The 26,397-nt window shown below is 40.3% G+C and overlaps 1 protein-coding gene across 2 annotated transcripts in view; it reads right to left on the bottom strand.

Moving 5' to 3' along the window:
- Positions 1-26,397, bottom strand: part of dock1 (dedicator of cytokinesis 1) — a 594,554-nt gene that overhangs the window by 240,938 nt on the left and 327,219 nt on the right. For both annotated transcript variants that reach the window (XM_060841973.1, XM_060841974.1), the window contains exon 28: positions 1,030-1,131. In XM_060841973.1, coding sequence (XP_060697956.1) covers positions 1,030-1,131 — 102 coding nt within the window. The remainder of the gene's footprint in view (positions 1-1,029; positions 1,132-26,397) is intronic.

The following is a 26,397-nucleotide window of genomic DNA, read 5'->3' on the forward strand; positions in this document are numbered from 1 at the left end:
TATAGATTTCCCTCCTTACTGCTATCAGCGTTTTGGAGAGACCATTCCCTCCGCAATTCCCTTGTCAGATCCATCTCCCCCACCAGCCCTCACCAGACTCCCAGCACCTTCCCCTGCCACTCCAAGAAGTGCAAACCCAGTGCCCACACCTCCCCTCTCATCTACCTCCAAGGCCCCAAAGGATCCTTCCACATCCAACTGAAATTTACCTGTACCTCCACAATGTCATCTATAGTATCCGTTGCACCCGATGTTGTCTTCTCTACACCAGACAGACAGGATGCCAACTTGCAGATCATTTCTGGGACACCCACACCAACCAATCCCACTGGCCTGTGGCTGATCATTCAACTCCCCCTCCCACTCCACCAAGGACATGCAGGTCCTGGGCCTCCCCCATCACTAAACCCTAACCCATCCAATGCCTGGAGGAAGAACATCTCATCTTTTGCCTTTGGACCCTGCAACCACATGGGATTAATGTGGATTTCATCAGTTTCCTTATTTCCCTCTCCCCACCTTATCACAGTCGCAAACCTCCAACTCAGCACCACCCCCTTGACCGGTCAATCGTTTTTCCCATCTATCTGCTGCACCCTCTTCTCCAACCTATCATCCTATCTCCCACCTTCAATTACCTAGTGCATTCTCAGCTACCTTCACCCAGCCCCACACCCCCCTCCCATTTATCTCTCAGCCTCCCAGCCCACAAGCCTAATTTCTGATGAAGGAATTATGCCCGAAACTTCGACTGTCCTGCTCCTCAGATGTTGCCTAATCTGTTGTGCTTTTCCAGCAACACACTCTCGACCAGCATCCAAAGGATACTTCAGAAAGTTTTACTAAAATGATTGGAAGCAATTTTTGAAATACATTTGAAGTTCATTGTCAGAATGAAGAATATTTACAATTCGAAACCTATTACTTGCACATGCTTCAAGTGCTATTGTGCATCTGTTCAATAGTTCATACAACTCAGTTCTGAAAACTAACTCCATAAAATTGTGCAAAATTAGTTGTTCCACTTACCACAACATCTGATCTCATTTTCCCAAAGACCTTGATTAAATGGGCATAATGATAATCTTCCATCTGCCTCAGAATGGCTGTCATGCAAGCAACAAAGTTACCCTGAAGTGCAAAATAGTTATTGTTAATCTTTATGGATCACTAATGTTTACATTCATGCATCTTACAATATCATTAATATTTTCCTCTGGAAGTACCTCTTTCAATCTGCTCTTAAAACGTCTTAAAATGAAACTATGGGTCAACTTATAAGGCAAGATCTGGATTAAGAGAAAAGGATTTTAGTTTTACAGTTGCTAAATTTAGCGTGCAACTCCAAAAAACCATCCAATCTGTATCCTCAGGAAAGTAGTCAAAATTCCTACCATTCGTTGTTTCAAATTGTTTTGATTTGGTGTCAAATGGTGATGTCATAGTTTGTTATCAAATGTTGATGAGGTATATTGGATCCTCTCAAAACTTCAGGATAATTTTCAATTTACTGCTATAGTATTAGCAAGCATTGTGGTTTGGGTATAGGTTTAGAAACTGATTCTCATATAGTACTTCTTGATGAAGAAATCTTCCAGATACTGAGTTGTTACTATAGCTTCCAATGCCGACTCTATTTCGCATTGAAGTGTGTGAAAGCTGCATTATTGAATTGATTTGATGTGTCTCAGTCATCAGCATGATCACTGACTACGGGGAGAAAAGTCAGAGTAGGGCTGAACAGGCCCAGTCAGAGCAGACAGGGAGGCTTTAGTACTTCCGTGAACTTTGAGAAATGAAACACTGAAGGAAGCTCTCAATGTCCCAGCTTCTAAACCACATAATTTACCTTATACCACAACCACCAATCAGGAGCTTAAACAACAGTCAATAAAGCTACATTCACTAGATTTGAACATTTGTTAGAATTTACTCAATTTCCCAATTTACTTTCAATTTAAAAAAAACTCTCAATTTGCACACCATCCATTCCTTGGATTGTTTACTTTTTAATCCAAGAAGCATAGCATGGGAAATGTATTTTTGACACTCGATGGCTCGAGGCTTATCCACAGTGGAAACTTTCTTGTTTGTTTCATAAATATCCAAAGGAGAATCAGCAGAAATTTTACTGGAGCACAGAGTTAGGGTTCCCCTGCTTCTACAGTAGCAGTTCGGAAGAGGAAACTCCCAACATGATTATTTTTGAAGTTTTTTTGGTATTTTACCAAGTGCTTTGATATGTTAAAAAACATTTGTTACGAAAGGATCTTTTCAGTGAAAAAAAAGTCAGACGTTTTGAAAAGCAATTTTTAACAAATTAGGAATATAGTAACAAAGTACAGATTATGCAGAAACATATGCCATTTTCTAATGTTTGTAAAATCTAAATGGCATTAATGGGAAGCTTTTCCACTTTGCATAGTCTAAGGTTAGAATTGCATTAGAATAAATTTGTAAATTTGCACATTCCATTTAACAATCATTGTCAATTACAGACCACATGTTCTTGTCTAATCTAATTACCATAACACAAAGCAAGCCATTTTTAAGGTAACAAATACAAAAAAAAAGACATAATGTACACATTCCAACCATATGTACTTTGTACATCAATGTTCTGAACTTGCTGACCAAAATCAGCATTCATCAATTCACAAGTCACCTTTATCTGAAGTTGCTGGCTCAGGCAATCAGAACTCAGTTAGGAATATCTAATCTTTTAAATCTGAAATAATTGCAAGTCCTAACTACAAAATGCAGCATAGTTTTGACTCCTCCAGAATAACTGTGCCTAATTTCTATGAGGCAAGCTTCACTCTCACTCATCCGGAAATACCTCAGAGATTCTAGTGTAAACTCCTGCACTCTTTTTTTTAAATTTGATGGCATCCTCTCTCATTGCAATTGGAACAGCAGTCACAGCAGGAGAGGACCGGTGTGAACCGGTGTGTAAACTGCAGCAGAGGGAATGAACTTGATAAGGCCTTAGGAGCGGACCTGGATTGAGCTACCATGCCTGATAGCTCGATTCAGGGCAGCAGGACTACAGCTTTGCTGAATCCAGAGGTAGAGCTCTGGAGGTGACGTCACAACTCAGGCCTAAGTCTGGGTGAGTAGTGTCTGGAGGGAGATAGAGTGTTTAGAATGTTGAGAGTGTTAAGTATTTAGGCTTGTGGTTTGCAATTTGTTAGGAATAGAGAGTGAGAGTGAGAAATTGATTTTGGTGAGTAGTAGATTGTACAACTGATTCCTGGTTTATTGCTTGCAGTTGGTAAGGATCACAAAGGCAGGGGTACTTGGCCCCTTCAGACACTTCCAGTGTCCATGATGAATATACATGTAGGAAGTGTGTTCAGCTGCAGTTCCTATTCGCCTCAGGAAGCAGCTGGAGACTTGGATGGCCTCACTATGGAGCATCAATGAGGCTGGGAACGTCATGGATAGCATGGCTAACGAGCTGGTCACACCATAAGTAAGGGCTACACAAACAGAAAAGTGTTGGGTGACGACCAACAAGACTATTTAGCATGGGCAGGCAGTGCAGGAGTCCTCTGCGACCATTTCCCTTTCAATCAGGTATACTGTTATAGATATTGTTCAGGGTATGCCTCTCAGGGGAAAGCAGCAGCAGTAGCAGTGGGACCATGACCAGCACTGTTGTACAGTAGGGACAGTCAAAGTGTAGGCAAGCAGTAGTGATAGGGATATGACAGATAAGAGCAGTTAGGCGTTTCTGTTGCCGCAAGCAAGAGCCCATGATGGTATGTTGCCTCCCTGGTGCCAAGATAAAGGATGTCCCCGAGTAGCACAGGATATACTGAAAGGGGAAAGTGAGCAACCAGTGTTTGTGGTCCATATTGGTATTAACAATATAGGCAGAATGAGGTAAAAGATTCTGTAAAGGGAATTTAGAGAGTTAGGTAGGAAGTTGAAAAGTAAGTCCTCGAGGTTTGTAATCTCACCATTATTCCCTAGGGCATGTACTAGAGAGGTCAGAGAAATAAAGATAATACAGATGAATGCACGGCTAAAGAGCTTGTACAGGAGGGAGAGCTTCCAATATCTGGATCAAAGGGATCTCTTCCAGGGCAGGTAAGACCTGTACAAGAGGGGGCTTGCATCTAAACTGGATAATATTTGTGCAGAAAGATTTCCTTGTGCCATTTAGAAGGGCTTAAATAAGTGAGATGGTGTGTGAGTAATAGAGCAAAAGGTCAGCATGTGAAGTGATTGAAAAGGTGGATATAAAGTCAAGTCAATCTAATAGGAAGATCAGGCAGGGCCTGGATAATGAACACTCCAGGACTGGAGGCCTGAAGTGTATTTACTTTAATACAAGATGTATATAACAGGTAAAGCAGATGAGTTTATAGCCTGGATTAGTACATGGGACTATGGTGTAGCAGCCATTACAGAAAGTCAGTTGAGAGGTCAGGATTGGCAACTCAAGATGCCAGGGTTTAGATGTTTCAGCATGATAAACAGGGATGTAAAAAGTGTGCGGGAGTTGAGTTAGGAGAATCTCACAGTTGTACTAAGAGAGGACATCTTGGAGAGTTCAGCTAGCAAGGCCATACAAGGAGAACTTAAGTATGGAAAGGTGCAATCATGATGATGGTGTTGTACCATAGGTCTCCCAACAGCCAGCAGGAAATAGAGGAATAGGTATGTAAGCAGATCAGAGAAAAATGCAAAAATAACTGGACTGTTGTAGTGGGTGATTTCAATTTTCCCAACATTGACTGAGACCTGCTTAAGTGTCAGGGGTTTAGACAGACAGAATTTGTTCGGTGATTACAAGAGGGTTTCTTCAAACAATAATGTAGAATATCCAAGTAAGGAAGAGGCCAAAGTAGACCTTGTATTGGGAAATGAGCCTGGCCTCACTTTCTCCTAATGAGCCTGGCCAAGCAATCAATGTTTCAGTGGGTGGGCATTTTAGGAATAGTGATCATAATTCAGTAAATTATAGGATAGATATGGATAAGGATAAGATTGGTCCTCAGGTGCATGTACTAAATTGAGGGAGGCTAATTACCACAGTATCAGAAAGGAATTAGAGAAATTAAATTGTCAGTGGCTGTTTGAGGGTAAATCCACATCTATCATGCGAGAATCTTTTAAAGGCCAATTGATCAGAGTTCAGGACCACCATGATTTTGTGAGGAAGACAGGATTTGGGAACCTTGGATGACAAGAGATATTGGAAGTCCAGTTAAAAAGAAAAGGGAACATATGAGAGATTCAGGAAACAAGGCCATTGAGGAATATAAAGGAAGCAAAAATGAACTCAAACAAGAAATCAGAAGGGCTGGAAAGGACACAAAATGTCCTAAGTAGGCAGGAGTAAGAAGAATTCCAAGACATTTTATACCTATATTAGGAGTAAGAGGGCAACCAGAGAAAGAACAAAGGAGTTAAGTTGTGTGCCAGTGGAAGTGGGTGATGTATTTAATCAGTATTTTTGCATCTGTATTCACTAAAAAGGACATAGATGATGGTAACATTAGGGACTTGCTTGTTGATTGTCTGGGACACGTTGATATTAAGGTGAGTGGTGATCTTGGGGGCCATGAAAAATATAAAGGCAAGTATATCCTTAGAGCCTGATGCGATCAATGCCACGATGGAGGTGGTGAGAAGGAGATTGCTGAGGCCTTGACAGAAGTCTTGATATCCTCTTTAGCCACAGGCAAGGACTGCTAAAAGAGGGGGTAGGGCAGTGGATTTTGTCTACATGGACTTCACTAAAGGATTTGACAAGATCCCTCACTGTAGGCTGGCCCAGAAGATTAAGTCACATAAGATCCCTGCCAAATTGGATATAAAATTGGCTTGGTCATAGAAGACAAAGGGTAGTTGTGAAAGGGTGTTGTTCTAACTGGAGGTCTATGACGAGAGGTATTCTGCAAAGATCAGTGCTAGAATCTCTGTTGTTTATAATACATATAAATGACTTAGTTGAAAATGTATGCAGTCAGAATTAGTAAGTTTAAAGAAGACACAAAAACTAGTAGAGTTGTGGATAGTGAGGAAAGTTATCAAAAGATATATGAGGAGAAAGTGAGGACTGCAGATGCTGGAGATCAGAGCTGAAAATGTGTTGCTGGAAAAGCGCAGGTCAGGCAGCATCCAAGGAGCAGGAGAATCGACGTTTCGGGCATGAGCCATTCTAAGGAGTGCTTTAGGAGTGACTAAGGAGTCAAGGAGTACTTAAGGCCCAAAAATACATCACTGCAGTGTCTCCCTACTTCCCGAACTAAAAGGGCTCATGCCCGAAACGTCGATTCTCCTGCTCCTTGGATGCTGCCTGACCTGCTGCACTTTTCCAAAAACACATTTTCAGTATCAAAAGATATAGCAGTTAATACATTGGGCAGAGAAACTGTAGATGGAACTTAATCCAGACAAATGTAAGGTGATGCATTTTGGGAGTTTAAATATAAGAGGAAGTGTACACAATAAATGGCAGGACCCTTAGGAACATTGATCTACAGAGGGATCTTGGGGTCAGAGTCTATACCTGCTTGAAAGTGATAACACAAGTGAATAAAATGTGAAGAAGGCATATGGTGTGCGTGTCTTCATTGGTCAGGGTATGGGTATATCCAGGCTTGGACTGACATCCACGCCACACAATGCCAGGCAATGACCACTCCTAACAAGAGAAAATCTAACCACTGCCACTTGACATTCAATAGCATTGCCATCATTGAATCCCCTAATATGAACATCCAGGGAGTTGCTATTGAGCAGAAGCTCAATTAGTCTAACCACAAGAATATTGTGGCTACATCAGTAGAACAAAGGCTAGGAATTTTGCCGCAAATAACACAGCTCTACATGGCATGAATTTGGAATTTGATAGAATGCCTCTTCACTTAGATGAGTGCAGTTCCAATTACATTCAAATGTACCTCACCCAGGTCATGCCACATCCACAATTGTCACAGAGTGCTATCAGTCTGTACCAACTATTTGATGCACTGCAAAAATTCACCAAGGCTTCTTAGACACCTTCCAAACCCATGATCATTACCATTCAGAAGTACAAAGGCAGCTGCTATGAGGGAACATCACCTGTAAGTTCCTCTGCGAGCCAATTGCCATCATGATTTGAAAATATTTGACCATTCCATCATAATTGCTTGGTCAAAGTCTTGGAACTCCCTAACAGCATTGTGGGTCTGCCTACTCCAAATGAACTGCAGCAGTTGAACAAAGCAGCTCATTATCACCTTCTGAAGACAGTTATGGATGGGCAATAAATGCTAGCATAGTCAGGAACATCCATATTCCATGAATGCACACCAAATAAATAAGGTGTTAAAGAAGACATACAACATGCTTGCCTTTATCAGTCAGGCATAGACTATAGAAGTTGGCAAGTAATGTAGCAGCTATATAAGACTTGTTATTCCACATTTGGCGTATTGTTTGCAGTTCCCGTCCCATCACTATAGGAAGGATATGCAGGCTCTGTAGACAGTGCAAACGAGGTTTACCAGGATGTCTCATGGATTGGAGTGCACTAGCTATAATGAGAAGTTGGACAAATCTGGATTGTTCTTGCTAGAATATCAGACGCTGAAGAACAACCTGATAGGGGCATTTATAGAGTCATGGAGTGATAGAAATGTAGAGCATGGAAACAGACCCTTCAGTCCAACTCATCCATGCCGACCAGATATCTTAACCTAATCTAGTCCCATTTGCCAGCACGTGGCCTATACCTCTCTTCACCCTTCCTATTCATATAACCATCCACATGCCTTTTAAATGCTGTAATGGTACCAGCCTCCACTACTTCCCCTGGCAGCTCATTCTATACATGCACCACCCTCTGCATGAAAACATTGCCCCATGGGTCCCTTTTATATCTTGTCCCTCTCATCTTAGACCTATGGCCTCTAGTTCTGGACTCCTCCACCCCAGGGAAAATACATTATCTGTTTATGCTATCCATGTCCCTCGTGATTTTATAAACCTCTACAAGGTCAACCCTCAGCCTCCGACGCTCCAAGGAAAACAGTCCCACATATTCAGCCTCTCCCAATACCTCAAATCCTCCAACCCTGGCAACATCCTTGTTCATTTTTTCTGAACTCTTTCAAGTTTCACAACATCCTTCTGATAGGAAGGAGACCAGAATTGCACACAATATTCCAAAAAGTGGCCTAACCAATGTCCTGTAAAGCCGCAACATTTAAAATTATGAGGGGGCTGAATAGGGTGGATAGTTGAGGTATTTTTACCAGGGTAGAAATATCAAATACTAAAGGCATAGATTTAAGGTTAGAGGCGATAAGTTTAAGTGAAATGTGTAAGGAAAGCATTTTTTTTTTAAACACAACGTGGTAGGTGCCTGGAACGTGCCACTTGGGGAGTGGTAAAAGTAGAAAAATTAGTTACATTTAAGAAGCATTTACATTGACACATGAATAGGCAGGGAAGAGAGAGATATTGACCATGTGTAGGAAGATAGTATTCTAAACGAATCCTATCATGATTAGCACAGACATGATGCGTCAAAGGGCCTGTTCAAGTGCCATACTATTGTATGTTCTAGCACCATGGCTTCAGCTACTGGACCTGATTTTCAAATCTTCAATTTGTCCATTTAGCATTATTAATGCTCTATGTAATAATTTAATTATGTAATAATAAACAAAATAATAAAAATAATAAACAAAACAAATTTTGGACAAACATAACTGGAAGGCAATAATAACAAAAGGAGATAAAGGTGAAGCAAAAATGAGAAGCAGCAAAATGGGAGGAAAGAAACATGAGTGAACAGAATGACAAGGTGGGAGGGACATAGCTGAAGACAAAAAGGCAAACAAGGTTAAGAGGAATTAAAACAAGAGATAAACATCAGCCAAATACATTTTTACAAACACAGCCAAACATTAGAACCAAGTAGCAGCTTGTTCTAAATTCCTAAATTAGCACTGGGTAAAATCTTAGCTAGTCACACGGGAATTCCTGGATTCTTCAAAGTTATTTTAAATATCCCAACATACTTTTATATTTTAGTGCACGGTGGCACAGTGGTTAGCACTGCTGCCTCACAGCGCCTGAGACCCGGGTTCAATTCCCGACTCAGGCGACTGACTGTGTGGAGTTTGCACGTTCTCTCCGTGTCAGCGTGGGTTTCCTCCTGGTGCTCCGGTTTCCTCCCACAGTCCAAAGATGTGCGGGTCAGGTGAATTGGCCACGCTAAATTGCCCATAGCGTTTGGTAAGGGGTAAATGTAGGGGTATGGGTGGGTTTCGCTTCGGCAGGTCGGTGTGGACTTGTTGGGCCGAAGGGCGTGTTTCCACACTGTAAATCTAATCTAACCTAAATTAAATGATTAACTCTGTTGCTGACACTATTGTTTTCTGCATATTGTCAGTTTCTGGATCCAACACTTAACTATTTTTGTAGAAATTTCAGAAAAGGACAGAATTTTAACCTGAGAAAAGGCCAGTTTGATTGGGTGCATATTAAAATCTGAATTCCAAACTAGCCAACTTCTAGATGCAATAGTATTGGGATAGATATGGGAAACTAATCTGCTTGCAGGATGAGGATTTGAATATTATAAGAAGTTAGAGCCTCATATTTAAATATAACCCCAACTGGCTGAAGCTTAAGAACTTAGATTCATAGAGATGAACAGCACGGAAACAGACCCTTCAGTCCAAATCGTCCATGCCAACCGGATATCCCAACCCAATCTAGTCCCACCTGCCAGCACCCGGCCCATATCCCTCCAACACTTCGTATTCATATATCCATTCAAATGCCTTTTAAATGTTGCAATTGTATCAGCCTCCACCACATCCTCTGGCAGCTCATTCCATACATGTACCACCCTCTGCGTTAAAATATTGCCCCTTAGGTCTCTTTTATATCTTTCCCCTCTCACCCTAAACCTATGCCCTCTAGTTCTGGACTCCCCAAACCCAGGAAAAAGACTTTGTCTATTTATTCTATCCATGCCCCTCATAAGTTTGTAAACCTCTATAAGGTCACTCCTCAGCCTTCGACGCTCCAGGGAAAACAGTCCCAGCCTGTTCAACCTCTCCCTATAGTTCTGATTCTCCAACCCTGGCAACATCCTTGTAAATCTTTTCCTGAACCCTTTCAAGTTTCACAACATCTTTCCGATAGGAAAGAGACCAGAATTGCACGCAATATTCCAACAGTGGCCTAACCAATGCCCTGTACAGCCGCAACATGACCCTCCAACTCCTGTACTCAATACTCTGACCAATAAAGGAAAGCACACCAAACACCTTCTTCACTATCCTATCTATCTGCGACTCCACTTTCAATGAGCTATGAACCTGCACTCCAAGGTCTCTTTGCTCAACAACACTCCCTAGGACTTTACCATAAAGTGTATAAGTCCTGCTAAGATTTGATTTCCCAAAATGCAGCACCTCGCATTTATCCGAATTAAACTCTCATCTGCCACTTCTCAGCCCATTGGCCCATCTGGTCCAGATCCTGTTGTAATCTGAGGTAACCCTCTTCGCTGTCCACTGCACCTCCAATTTTGGTGTCATCTGCAAACTTACCTCTTATGCTCATATCCCAATCATTTATATAAATGATGAAAAGTTGTGGACCCAGCACCGATCCTTGTGGCACTCCACTGGTCACATGCTTCCAGTCTGAAAAACAACCCTCCACCACCACCATCTGTCTTCTACCTTTGAGCCATTTCTGTCTCTAAATGGCGAGTTCTCCCTAAAGCTATACAAAGGGAAAGAATGCTGAAACTTGCATGTTACATCCAAAATAAGTGCTTCACTAACCCCCTCCAAGTGCCACCAATCACCTCCCATTCCTTCTACTCTCCTTCACAATGCCTCGGATTTATTTCACAAGATCTCGGCTCTCTCAATGACCCTTCAAAGCTCCACTGTGAAACTGAGAGTCTTCTCCTCAATCTGTCTTTCAGTTCTGATCTTCCTCATTCTTAATCACCTGGTGTTGCCGGCTCCATATTCTGATTACCCTCATCCTTCAGCTTTTTGCCAAAATTGATCCTGGTTCCGGATATCAGTCTTTCCCCACTTCTCTGATCCTTCTCAGCTCCCCTGCCACAGCTGTGTGCTGAAGGCCAGCCCCTGGATGACTGTGGTCAGGAAGGTAGAGACAGAGAAAAGTAATTTGCTTGTCTCCACATTAATGTCCAACTCAATGTAGCATGTTTTAAAAATGTAAGAAAGGCACCATAGCACAGACACTATAATTTCATAAAACAAAGATAGCAAAATCAACAATGCAATGACCAATTCAACAAAGTTAGTCTCACCAGCTACTAAAGAGCACTGATGATAAGGGGGGCCTACCACTTAAATAGATGGCATTATCACAATTGAATGAGACCAGAGACAATCTAATGATCAGATACTGCTAGAAAAATATGTTAAGAAATACAATATATTTTATGTTAATATGTTCAAGGGCTTATTGCAGTAAGGTTAAATATGTTTAACTGTATTATGTTGCCACTCCAAAGAAAATACATTAATGTGAATTTCCAGTCACGTCTGAGTGCCTCTCTCATCCATCAATTGTGCTCTGAAGGCAGCTATTCATACAAAAATATGTATGAAAGGAGCATAGAATCATTCTGTATGCATGCAGTTTGGATAGCTGACTCCCTGGATGCACAAAAACCCATTTTCTACTAACAGGACTTTTACTGTCTCAGAATGGATAAAGTATTCAAATATTCCCCATCACTCATAAGACCTTGGTTTTAAAATGAATCTAATATTTTTGTTCAGCAAAAGCATTTAAAATTACATCAGCTGTCTTACATACTGGCATATATTTCCCATAAAAATGAAAATAAACTACCAGCTGCAATTAGATTTAACAACTTGATTCGGATCTGATTTGCATTGCGAAGTTGAACAAACAATTTACTATCTCAACTATAATTAGTAATTGAGCTTTTGCTCTGCTGGTGAAAATCAAAGTAGTTACTAGTTTTTGTTTATATACCTGGGAAAATAGTTGAATAAAACACTAAGTTATAGTTGCCAATATTCTAAAGCAAAATAAAAATCTTGTATTGCTCAAAAAAGATTTTAGATTCAACCATTATATTTTCAAACCAATTTTCCATACAGCAAAACAGCAAACAACAAAAATGACAACACATATAACATTAACACAAAATTCATCATCTATACAATTCACATTTGTTCCATTAGGCATAAGGAAGTGACTTGGGTTCAAGTTTTAAATGGGGGCATTCCTGAGGGAAGTGAACTCTAATTTTTCTTGCTGAGGATACAGTACCAAAATCTGTACTAACAATAATAAAATAAAACTTATAATAGCCAGTAGATACTTTCAATTGCAAAATGGGACACATTTATCAGTATCTGGTAACTGCGTGAAATAGCTCAAGAGTTTAATTCATTTTGCAGAAAATATATTTTAAAGTTAAATTTGAGACTAAATGCAACATAAGATGCAATTCTTGTATATGACATTATATTCATAATATAGACAAAGCCAAAGTCTAACAATCCCTTGCTTTGTGGTATAAACTTCAAGAAATTTGCAAGTCAGATTGTATATAGTTAATCATGGTCCTTGAAGTCCACCTCTGGGAGGCAATGAAATCATCTTCTTGAGGGGTCACAAAATCTTATCAGCCTCGGCAAAGGACAAAAGGAAAATTACGACGTCAAAGAACTTACAAATCATTAATGCATCGCGCGTCTGTCTCTGCAGATGGCCTGTGATTATTTGATACTTCCATCAGGAAATGAACCTGCTATGGATAATGGCTGTAATACAGCATTTTATAAAGTGGCACTGATTGCCTCACCCTACTAATCCCAAGCACTTACAACTTGCAAAAGAGAAACAAAATGAAATGACAGAATTCACTCAATCTGAATAGCCACTACAGGATTTATTGAACACTGAAAATCAGTATGAACTTCTTCCCTGAACAACCTAACATCTTGTTACTTTTTTGCCAACATTTTCTAACTCTCCAGTTGTATGCTGTACCTCCATATATACAGCATGGCAATTAAAAAACTGGATGAACGAAACATTGTAAAAATGTGACATTCAGCACCCAATACAGTAGCACAACAAAGAACACTTTCTTTTTTAAAAAATCTTATTTAATTAATTCAAATTTATAGTTCAGGTGCTATCCTTCCCATATGATATTCACCCCATATTATGTTAGTAATTCCTTTTTTTTGAAGGCATTAGCAGCAACCACTGAAACTCAGCCAAAAACAGGAAAGTACTGCAACTCTTAAGTTCTACCGCTACGTCAAAAAGAAAGGCACAGCTTTCACCAGCACTGCACACCAGTTCAGAGACTTTCATGTCTAGATTACAGTTGGGAGGACAATCTTGTAGACATGTTTCTGAAGAGGAAGGCAGGCCCCAGATTGCTGGCACTTGGAGGACTGAAAGAGACTAGATACCTGCTTAACCTCCTGTATTAGACAATGCCAGGATCTTAGCCATTAAGAATTTCATGAAAATGCGTGGAGGGGTTCAGACACACAGACAGACTTGCCAGAGGCAGTTGCAGCTAGTAAACTGGAAGAAAAGATGGAGGATACTACAAATGCAATGAGTCCTGGACTGGCTTCAGCATACATGTGTCTGGCTGTCTTTACAGAGCAGTTGGTGAACCCATTGGATAGCCAAGTCAAGCATATTTGACGCCTGCCGGATATCTTTGTTATTCATTTACAGGATGATGGCGTTGTTGGCTCGGCTAGAATTTATTGCTAATTCCCAGTTGCCCAGGGGGCAGTTAAGAGTCAACCGCATTGTTATGGGTCTGGAGTCACATGTAGTCCGGACCAGGTAAGGATGTCAGTTTCCTTCCCTGAATGGCATTAGTGAACCAGATGGGCTTTTCTTAACAATCAACAATGGATTTGTGGTCATCATTAGACTCTTTATTTCAGTTTTGTTTTATTGAACTGAAATTCCACAATCTGCCATGGCTGGATTTGAACCTAGGTCCCCAGAATGTAACTTGGGTCTCTGGATTAATAGTACAGTAATAATACCATTAGGGCATCACCCCCACCGTGGGATATGTGCACAGAATTACACTCCATCGCTGTCACCATTGATGCTCTGTGTTAAGAGAAACCTTAATCTCATGCCACATGCTTATTCCTCTCAGAAAGACACCAACAGCGAGGAGAAACCCCATGCAAAGGATTCCCAAAAGTTTCCTCACAGCGGCTCCTCCTTCTGTCCCTTGCTATGATGCCAAGAAATTCCAGCTAAGATGCATAAGCATGAATCTGGGCAAGACGCTGTAGGGTTGGGCTCTCCGGCCACAAATTCCCCTAGGGATGAAGAACCAAGTCTTCTCAGCCAATGAGGTATAAAGTAGACAGTTTCAGGCCTGGCAACAGAAGTCAGGACTGCTCTTAAATATAGTGGGAAAGATGAGAAGAAAAAAATCTTCTGAAGGCACCCAGGTGACATGGATGCTACATCTGTAAACATATCCTCAGTGACAGCCTTACAAGGAGCTTTGTCATTGTTTCACATAGTTAAATCATATCCATGCAAGTGATGAGTGGTGTCTTCAGACATCCCAAGGATGAAAGAAGTCAAAATGTCCAAGAATTGCACATCTCTCATAAGATACCAATTCCTTGACAGTAGATAGCTTTAGATGTCAGGGCTCTTTGACCAATTATGTTGATGACTATAGCCAAGACGACGCACTTTAATGTGGATGGCACCGAGGCTAAACACAATTTGTAGGGAATTTGCTAAAGCTTGGCCTGCATAACTTTCTACATATTTTGTGAGAGAAAATATAGAAAAAGTGATGATTCAATAACACAGCAGAAAAGATTTATTCTATCAGCTTTCCATGGGATTGCACGGCCATTTAATGCTGGGAGGTGCACAATGGGCAGTTTGGTAGCTCTTGCTCATAGCTCACTAGCCTGCTGATAAAAGCTGCATACAACACTGCCTCTTGCAAATTCAATGCTTTTCAACAGGATGCTCAAACATTTCACGACAACTTAGCAGAATGCAGACACTTAGAAATGTTAAAGATGAATTGATAATGGATTGGTCAACAGGAGATTCCTTGCTATCTCCTGCATAACATGAGAAGACTTCAATGCACAACAGCTGGTATAAAAATTAGGATTTGCTTGTTGATTGGGTACAATGCTGATGTGACACCATTTGTGCAATTATATAGCTCAATGCTCCAGTAAATGCCCTCTCCTAATCTCAAACAGTTGAACACCTTTCAACAGCAGGGAGACCCCAACATTTGCATTATTCAAGAAGATGTTCCCTACTTAAAAATTAGTTACCAATTCATTTGTTTTCTCAGCATTTTCACAGTGCTTATTACTTTGTGTATCTGTAGTTATTTTAAGCTGCACATGTCTACAAGGAGATAGCAGGTGCTGAGGGATATTTTTCTGGTTCTAAGCTTTCAGTTCAAAGATGCAACACATTTTGTAACATAAGCAAAGAGAACACACAAAGCAGGATAAACATCTGGAAGTGAGGGGAAGATGGATTTTCACCAAGTGACCATCCCTCTCAGGATAATCAGGGAGTAATTCTTTTATTTGAAACACACTAAAGAGTAGTGTGCAAGACAGACATTCATGGTTCAGCAAGAGCATCAACACTGAAACTTAACATCCACTGCATATGTAACTGCAACTTCAGAGAAGAACAATAATTTTATTGTCAATAGTTATCAAGGAGATTGTGGTAATGAATTAAAGTCCACCTGGCTGCCTTCAGAACAAATCTCAATTTGCTATCCAGTGTTACATAGGGGAGGGCATAGATGCTCTCTATTCATTGAAGGCTAAGTATATATCAATTGAGTTTGCTCGAAAAATGAAGTTTAATGGTATAATTGGTTTAATTAGCATTGTACTTTCAATAGTGCAGGATACAATTGACTGCACACACATTGCTTTGCAGGCACCTCATATCAACTAAGCACAATGCTAGAACTGAACATATTCAACTGGTTCAATATACAGCTGACGTATGACCTCAGACAACCATCATACAGGTCAATGCTCTGCATCCTGACAGCACTGATGATCATTTTGGTTTGTGATAATCCACTTTGCCATAAAAGGTAGTGCCATAAAGCAACAACAGTTGACTGCTGACCATATGGCTGACTGTTTTGAGCAACAACCCATTCCTTCAGGTGCAGGAAGATTCAATGAAGAGTGCAGGACAGCATGCCAGATGCAGCACCAGGCATTATAAAAAATAAGGTATCAACCTGGTGAAGCTACAACAAAGGACTACTTGGCATGCCAAATAGCATAAGTAACAAGTGATAGGCAGAGCTAAGTGATTGCACAACTAATCTAAGCTCTGCAGTTCTGCCACATCCAACTAGGAACACTGTTGGATCACTAAACAACTCAATGGAAGAGGAGGTATAACAAACATCCCCACCCTCAAAGATGGGGGAGGCAGCATACCAACGCAAAAAGCACAGTTGAAGTATTTGCAACAATCTTCAGTCAGCAGTGCCGAATGGATGACTCATCTTGGCCTCTTCCAGAAGTCCCCAGCAACATAGATGCTGGTCTGCACCCAGTGCTATTCACTCCATATGATATAAAGAAATGGTTGGTTGGAGGCACTGGATACTGCAAATGCTATGGGCCTCGACCAACATCCTGCAATGGTACAGAAGACTTGTGCTCCAGAACTTGCCACACTCCGAGCCAAGCTCTACAACACTTGTCTGACAACCTGGAAAATTGTCTAGATGTGTCCTATAAATAAAAAGCAGGACAAATCTAATTCAGTCAAATGCCACTCTATCAGTCTATTCTTGATCAATAATAAGATGATAAAAAGTACCATCAATTGAGTTATCAAATAACATTTACTCAGTAATTTTGCACAATGTTCAGCATAATTTACCATTCCTCAGATAGTGAAGCAGTCCATGTCCAAATGCAGCATGAACTCGACAATATTCAGGCTTGGGCTGAAATGTGGTGAGTAACATTCACGCAACACAAGTGTCAAGGCATGACCATCTTCAATAAGTGACAATCTAATTACCTCTCCTTTACACTCAATGGCATTGTTATCACTGAATCCCCTATAATCAACATTCTAAGATTACCAGTGACCAGAAACTGAACTGAACTAGCCATATAAATAGCGTGGCTGCATGAGCAGGTCATAAGTAACTCACTTCCTGACTGCCAAAAGCTTGGCTACCATCTACAAGGCACAAGTCAGGAATGTGATGGAATATTCCCTACTTGCCTAGCTGAGTGCAGCTCCAAAAATAATCAAGAAACTTGACACCATCAGAACAAATCAGCCCACTTGTTTGGTACGATATCCACAAACGGCCATGTCCTCCATCACTGATGCTCAGTAGACGCAGTGTGTATCATCTATGGATTCACTGCAGAAAGTTACCAAGGTCCTTTGGACAGCACCTTCCAAAACCATGACTACTTCCAACTGGAAGTATAAGAACAGCATATACATGAAAACATCACCACTTGCAAGGAACTCCCCCCACAAAAAGCCACTCCCCATCCTGTTTGGAGACATATTGCCATTCCTTCACTGCTACTGGTAAAATTCTGGACTTCACTCCCCAACAATATTGCAGGTCTATCTAGAAGACATGGACTGCAGCAGTTTACAAAGGCAGCTCACCACTACATTCTAACAGGCAACTAGCAGTGGCAATACATGCTGGTCCAACCAGCAATACCCACATCCCATCAGTGGATATTAAAGAAAGTACAATGAAATGCTATGCTGATACATAAGATGAGACAGAGCAGACCATAGCTGTGCTGAAGCAACTCTTTTGCTGTCAGAGCCACTGCAACACTCAGCAAAGTATTACAGTCTGCACCCTGACCATCTTGAAGGGAATTCCCTTGCCAACAGCAATATGGTGAAAAGGTCTAAAATTAGAGTGTAAGGCAGAGGAAGAGCAGCAAGATTAGGATAGGAAGAGGAGAACAGAGGGCGTTACTTAGCTAGACCATTCTGCTGGACTGTCAGTGAAGTACTCGTCCATGTGGATCAGTAAAGGTAACCCAAATTGCTCACTCAACAAGTTCCACACCATATCCTTCTTCTCTCACTGACCATCGCAACATACGATTTAGTCATAATGCAAATAAAAAGCCACCAAAAAATAAACATTTAAAACCAAATTTATAAATGAAATCATTCCATGAACACAATTTTACTAATGTGGCTGCAGCTTATGTGGTTCATGGAACACTTGGCTTTCAAGGAGATTGCAGATGGCTTTGGAAAACGATCTTCAGCAGCTTTGGATCCAAAACACCTAGCTGTGCACTGCATTGCTTTGCTATGGGTGGCAGCAATCTGGACTGGAAAGGAAGGAAAGGAAAGTTGCTACATACTTAACAGAGGAAAACATGTTGTGCTACATGGAGGCCCTGCCATTCCCTTCAGGGTATCACTTTCAAAGTCCAGTAACCTGTTGAGAAAAGAGTGCTGCATTGGTAATGACACCCTGAAAAACCTCTTGCACACCAATGATGCCATGATAATGATAGCAAAAGTCTGACTTTTGACCGTAGTACTCAGACTCCTAGTCGAAGCTGTTTGTGCTTCAATTAAGCAGAGAAATTGACTAAAGATACTGATTTACAGTTGGGTTTATGATATTTTTATGCACTCAGTTTCCATTTCTGTAGTGGCAGCATTATGCTCCAAGTTGTGCAAAGTATAATGACAAGTTGATGTTGGATTCTCCCTTGTTTCTTTTTAGATAAATTTTCCAACTGGCTTCCCACGATTCCAGAAATGTTATTTGTGCTTATCCATTAGACATCTTCTCCAAGCTGTGACATGAAAGTCTTCTGCGGAAGAACTTGTGAGATTCCACTCTCTACCGAGTTGGAACCTGTATTATCTTTCTCATCTGCTGTTCCTCTCGGCCATTCATGCCCTCTTTCTATCCTCTAAATTTTGTTTGGCATCAGGATTTGAGCTGGTGACTGTAAATTTCAAATAGAATGATGGTGTCCCTCCATTGCCTGATCTGGTAGCATTTTCTCATCTGAAAGGAGAAAGATGCATGTATAAAATTGTGTTGTGAGGTGGATAGGAAAGCAAGAGGTTTGTACTTCAGCCATTTGAAGCTGGTAAAGCAGAAGAGATTCCAGAATGAGGATGAATGAGGGTCTGAAGGAAGATTAGGTGTGAAGATTGCTGGCATCTTTAGCAATTTCAGCTCCACCATTATGATAGACTCAGTAATGGTAACTCTGATAATGGGACTCGTCCATGGAGTCTGAATATGGCAAAATATTTCGCCTACTCCAGTTACTACGTTGCTGCGTCTAGTTGTAGAGTGATACAGCACAGAAACAGAGTCTTCGGTCCAACCAGTCCATGCTGAACATAATCCCAAACTAAACTAGTCCCACCTGCCTGCACCTGGCCCATGCCCCTCCAAAACTTTCTAATTCATGTATCTATCCAAATGTCTTTTAAATGTTGTCATTGTATATGCATCCACCACTTTCTCAGGAAGTTCATTCCACACACACACCACTCTTGTAAAAAAAAAAATTGCCTCTTAAGTCTTTTTCAAATCTCTTTCCTCTCACCTTAAAAATGTATCCCCTAATCTTGAAATCCCCCATCCTAGGGAAAGGACAACTACAATTAACACTACTTATACCTTTCATTATTTTCTAAACTTCTTTCGGATCACCTCTCAACCTCCTACGCACCACTGAAAAATGTGCCAGCCTATCTAGCTGTTCTTTATAACTTCATGCACTTTTTTTTGCAACAGAGCAAGACAGGTGCAACAGACAATATCTACAATCTATTTGGGTGGTGTGACTGTCATGGCTGTATAGCATGGTACAGTGTGCAGGATATGAGGTTTGCAGGAGTGCAAAGTTTTGGAGGGTACAGTACAGCTCATAAAATTCAGCCAAGTCCTCAATACCAGAGATGGTTCAGCTATAAGTGAAAAGTATGTGGTGGCCTGAGGAGTCCTGGGGCAGTTGGTAGGATATGGCATTTGAAGTTACATTTACTGACTTTGACCACTCATAATGTCAATAGACCTTTTTGCGTCACTGCAGCCAGGTCCACATGCTTTACTCTTGATACTGACCTGAAAAGTGCTGACATGGGATATATCCCTTCCTTTTGTTATGAAGTTAAAGGCATGTAATTTACTTTTAAGAGAGACTGAATACTGTTCTGAGAGATTACAAACACCTATGTATATGACTAGATTAGCAGTCCCAGAGTGTAATGGAAAATTGAAAATATAGAACATTTGGTTGTGAAATGGATACCTGAGTTTTCTTTGCTGTTTTGACAACAATTTGAATTTAACCAGTTTAAATTATACCCCAGGATACTAAAACCCATTTGAGTTTGAATTTATTGTTTTGCCAACATCAAAACAATGAGACAATCTAATGTTGGGGATAAGAAAATGTGGACATTTTGAAATTTGAAGAGAGAGCAACTGCCATCAAGACAGATAAGCCTGGAGATCTAATACTTGTTCTCCAAGAAATTAGGAAACACTCTCTATTCAAGGTACCTTTTCACTTGAAACATACTCGCATTAAAAAGATGACGACCCAGGGAGATCTTCAGCTGGAAGAAGAAAGGCACAGAAAATGACAGCGGCTGTATGGTTTTGAAATTAAGTAGATGTAATATTAATTAGTTAAAAAAAATTGATGTTATTTTCTTTAAACAGTGGAATTTGGGAGTTCTCGGTCACTCATATTTGAACAGATTGAGGTGAGGCAAGCTTTTCTGAGTGTTTGGGTTTAATTAACAGAGGGGTTCACCTCCATGTTGTAACATTTTTCAACTCCTCCAATAATATTTCCACTCCAAACACCCTGAATACAATTCTCTCTAAACCTGTCCTACCTTTCAAAGTTTCACAGATCAGACTTACTTCCTGCACGATCATACTACTTGCTCCAATCACAATGTACATTCTCCTTTTGAGGTGCAGGCTAGCTTTAACTGTCAACAGCTACTCATGATATTGGTTTCCAGTTCACATATCAAGCCAATCAATAGCACAGCTAGTGCTGTTTGGATGCCAAATTCATTTAAAATATGCAAGTTACCTATGGTGCACTGTACAGGCATCAGGTAATTATGCATTTTGTTCCATGTGCCCAACAGCTATAAAATTTGCTTGTCTTTTTGTGGGATGGATAAGGAATAAAGGCAGGATAACCAAGGAAACTTAATATATCTTCCGAAAACATATTTCTATTGGTAATAACATTATTTCTGACAGTCAGAAATAAAACAATTACAGTCTTACATGATTGCAAATCATACCATTTGGAATAGTGCAGCGATTTGGAACAAATAATTAATAAACAAAATTGACGTGTACCTTCAGACACGTTGAACAGAGATAAAGCAAGAATTTTTAGAATTCATTTTATTAGGTGGAGTAGTTTTATTCTTCTTTGCACAAACAACTGACACTAGCTGTAATTATACTGTTATCTTCATGCACCTGCAAAGTGCGTTTGAATACACATTGATAGCAAAGTGCTTGCTGCTTACAAGTTTGTTGGTCAATCTGATCCTTCAGTCTTTCAATACTTAGATTTTAGTTTTTTTATAAATTTTCTAACCAACTGTTTAAGAGATGTTATTACAAATGTTTGGAGAAAGTGATACTCGGCCTCCTGGCTCAAAAGTTGAAGTATTACCAATGGAGCACAGGAAATTAAGGCAGCATAGTTTCCGAGTGAGTCCAATCATGCATGCACAACTCATTTCTCTCAGTGAAAACCAGTAGCAGTATGACCATATTTCATCTCAAATATGTTTGTACTGTCTAGATTATGTTTGTATGGTCTTAACTTTGTATTACAGTCTTAATGAGCATTAATGACAGCAAAACAAATTAATTTAATGCATCCAACACTGAAATGTGCTCAAAATTTGATGGTTCTTAGAAAAAAAGATTAGTTTTTTTTAAATGTAAGCCTCAGTCCTTTACTTTGCCTCCAATTATGAGTATATGGAATGCAGATAATTAAAATGATTAATTAAATGGCTACACATTGTAAACCGTGACTTTTTGTCTCTAACGTATAGTTAAAAATGCCTCAAACTTCAAACTCATGATATTTTCCTTCAGTAAAGTGTGAGTGTATATTTTATGCCATGAGTAACAGAAATCAATAGATTGAGCAGTCTTGGTAAAATGAAGAGTTTACTGCTGACTTGATTCTGGCAACAACACAAGATTGATAATCTTGGTAAACTAGCCACTGCAAACCATCTCTATGCTCATAACTATGTTGCATAGTGGTCACCTATTTTCAAGAATAATTGTTGATTTTGCTGGAGTATATTTCTGTAATTGGACATTTCAAAGTCACACAGTAGCTAATGTTTAAATTACAATTGCTGAAATTTTCCCAATATATTTATTTTCTTTGTATAACCACTGCTATTTTTATGACTCAAATAATGAGTTTGAGTATATTTACAGAGAATATGATTGCAGTATTTCATGAATTATTCAGTGGAATGATATATTACCAAACATCCTCTGAATAGGTCACACAATCAAAATTCATATGATTTGGAATATATAATATCACTATACAATAAAGATATTCCACTATATTAAAATTCATAACACTGGCACCAACTCATAATTTTACATTAAATCTACCAAGTATATGCTGAACTCTCACTGTTTTTTTTAAAATCTAGAACAATTTCAGCTTTTAAGTGTACACGCATGTGGGTGATGAATGACCATTTTTGGAAATGGACGATTGGATATGGTACAATTTGCCAATATGCGTTAGGATAACTAGTGATACTGATCCATAATAATGACATACATTTCAGTGATCAGGGCACTACTTGCAGACAATACAAAGCTCAGTGGTATTATGAACAATGGGGTATGTGTTGAGAAACATCAAGACAACATTTTCAGGCTAATGAAATAGACATAATGGATGATATTTAATGAAGAGCAGTGTGAAGTCATACCATGTTTACCCTATTAAAATGTAAGTCAATAGAAAATAAGAGCCTACTCTAAAGCGGATGCAGAAGAAGAATGGACCTGAAGAATATACATAGAATTTATGCAGCAGCATTGGATAAGCAAAGCCATTTATTGGAAAAAAATGACAAAGATCATTAGAGCAGAGGCCAACACCATTTTTACAACCAATTTTTACCATATCATTTGCCACGTTCAAGTAAACGTTTAAAAATCTCATCTGTTGAATCAATGAGCACATGTCTGTAGGTGAAAGTGAGGACTGTGGATGCTGGAGATCAGAGTCGAGAGTGTAGTGCTGTAGGGCAGGCAGCATCCAAGGAGCAGGAGAATCGACATTTTGGACATAAGCCCTTCATCAGGAAGGAGGCTTATGGGTCGGGGCTGAGAGATAAATGGGAAGGGGTGGGGTTTGGGGGAAGGTAGCTGAGAAAGTGATAGGTAGATGAAGGTGAGGGAGAAGGTGATAGGTCAAAGGGGAGAGTGGTGGACAGGTCCGGAGAGTTGGGGTGAGTTGGAGGCTTGGGACTGGGAAAATGTAGGGGGAGGGGACATGAGAAAGCTGTTAAAACTTACATTTATCACGTGTGGTTGCGGGATCCCAAGACAGAATATGAGGCGTCCCTCCTCCAGGTGTTGGGTGGTAACAGTTTGGCTTACACGTGCCTATAGGTGGCTAAGTAAGTGAGCCAGGGTATGCAGTGAGTGAACGGATAAATTAGTGTGAGCGTAGGAATGGTTGAGTGGATGGAAGCATATAGTTGAGTTGGGTGGGATTTGGTGGGCATAGGCAGTTGGGTTATGGGAGATTTGTTTGGATTATTTGAGCAGTGGGCAGCCTGGTCAGTGGGTAGCGGGGTCAATGGATTGTTGGCTCTACGGGTGGGCAGTCTTGTATGGCAGGTTGTTGGAGTTGAGTGTCAGGTTTTACGAAGCTATGTTTAGGAAGACAATGTTAATTACTGAGTCATATTAGAGATTATAAGTTTAAGGTTAGTTTGATTTTAAGTCTCTGGTGCCAAAATCGGCATAAGCAGCACTCAGATAGGTCTGGGGCAGCATAAGTCAGCCCACTAGAAGTTTAGGTTTCCTGGGCATTACAAAGCTTGTGTGCATGTCAGGGTGCCTGACAATTGCTGAAAAGCAACAGTAGCAGAGATCTCAATATTCAATGTGGTTGACATCGAAGGATTTGCTCTCTTGAAAAACGGGAATATGTCTTAACTGATTTTTACATTTAAGTAAAAGCATGACAAAAATCTATAGCCAGTTTTAATAGATCACAGCCACATATATGGCTCAAACTATTTTCCTCAGTAATACTCCAAGCCTCACGATTATGTTTCATACTTCCCATTCCAGTACTCATACACTGTGTACTCAAAATAAAACCTTAAATTCGTACTCAATGTGTTAGAATTTGAAGCATTTTTACTGAACAGTTTTCTCTCTCAATAGTTTCATAGAAGTTTCTCTGAACCAAACAAGTTCCCTATGATCCAAAAGCTGTACTTTATCGATAATCTTCTCATTGCTAAGCCCCATGGCCAGCAGATTATGGCTATTATTTGCAGTAATCGACTTATTGGATTTACCACAGTATTGCACTATGATACCATTATTTCCAAAATGACTGGATACTAAACATAGATCAGAGGTTTTACAAGTTAAAGACATTTGTTGCCAATAAACAGAACTATGAATCATAAATAAAACGTATAAATGGTGTCAACAAAATAAAACTTATGGGTTACATATAGATTGCAAATTAAGAATGAAACAACTGTAATAGTTTTTCTCTCTGCCTCTAATACAAGTTTTGTCAGTGAAAACTTCATCAACTGACCAACTTTCTGAAGTTCTTGATCCTTTAGACTGCTTTAGCTTTTACTTGTTTGACAGAGGAACTTTCTTGGTGTGACGATAGCCTAGACTGAAGCGAGTGGGATCTTGAACTGGAAGTAAGTGGTTTTTCAATTCCCCCATGTGATCCAGTTTGCTGCATAAAGTGCTAATTGGCCAATTAATGGCAGCCATGAGTGTTCCTGGCCCACATCAATACAGTAGGGAGGGCTGCTTGCCCAATGGCCATGGGAGGGGGGAGGTGGGGGGGGGGGTTCTGGGCATGAAGTCAGCAGCCTCTCTGAGGTAGCTCAGGTCCCTGTCAGCTATGGCACTTTTACAAAAGAAAGAAGGAAATTATCCAGCAGGACTGTAAACCTGGACACCTTCAGAGCATTTGAACATCTTCTTGGAGATGAATATTTTATTTTAAAATTTAGTCTGAAGGCAGTTACTTAAAACTTGTCAGGGAAGGAGTCACAGCAATTATGAAAATTGGGGAAATTTGCAGCAGTTGCCAAATATTTGGGTTGCCACTGATGGCTGAAAGAAGGCACCTGACCAGAGAGTGAGAAGAGGAACTAAAATAGCCCAAGGATTCCTCCAGGTTATAAGGAGCATATGGGAGATTTTCTTGCCTGCCAATAATAAAATGAAAGCTCCCTGCCCGACACAGCAGTTAAATGAAGAACAAATAAGGTCTTAAGCTTTGGATTGTTCACAGAACATGGATCCAGTTTTATAAGCTAATAAGCAAATTCTATGATTTGCATGAATGAACAAGGCTGCACTGTAGAGGTGGGCATACATGGAAGATAATGGTGAGGCACTATCTGGGTATTGCATTACTTCCAATCAGAAGTATAGGGGGAAGAGGATCCACACATGGCAATGACACGAGTCTGAGGCAGATGCACATATTTGGGTAGCTGGGTGAAGCAGCAGCTTTGGATGATAAACTGTTCATTGCCTGGTAATGAACTGCACAAAATAGAATTCTCACAGTTCATGCTGTTGTGGAATGGGTGCCCCTGACATTCCCAGGAGGAAAACAGGGCCCACAGGTAAAGTAAAGGAATTGTACAAGAGGAGGATAGGTTGACCTGACCACGCTCATGCCAAATGAAAAAGTGATTGAGCTGTCTGCCAACAATTGGAGCAGAGGTGAGACTGGAGGACGGTGGCAAGATGGTGATCTCAAGGGTTTGCTTGTGAGATCAAGGGTTTGCTACTGACAGATACAGCAGCTCCAAGGCTCAAGAAGACAGTGTGTGATGGTGGCTATGCTTGCATTGGCTATTCTTTGTTCAATTGTGATGTTAAGGAGTACTATGCATTGGAGATCAAAGACTGAGTGCTTGCTGTAAATTGGGGAATATAAATTCTTAGACAGATCTCAGTGTGATTTCAAATGTTACCAAGGTGGAATGTTCTCCACTTGCAACCACCATGAG

Source organism: Hemiscyllium ocellatum, chromosome 22 (genome assembly GCF_020745735.1).
Source record: "Hemiscyllium ocellatum isolate sHemOce1 chromosome 22, sHemOce1.pat.X.cur, whole genome shotgun sequence".
Classification (NCBI taxonomy): Eukaryota; Metazoa; Chordata; class Chondrichthyes; order Orectolobiformes; family Hemiscylliidae; genus Hemiscyllium; species Hemiscyllium ocellatum.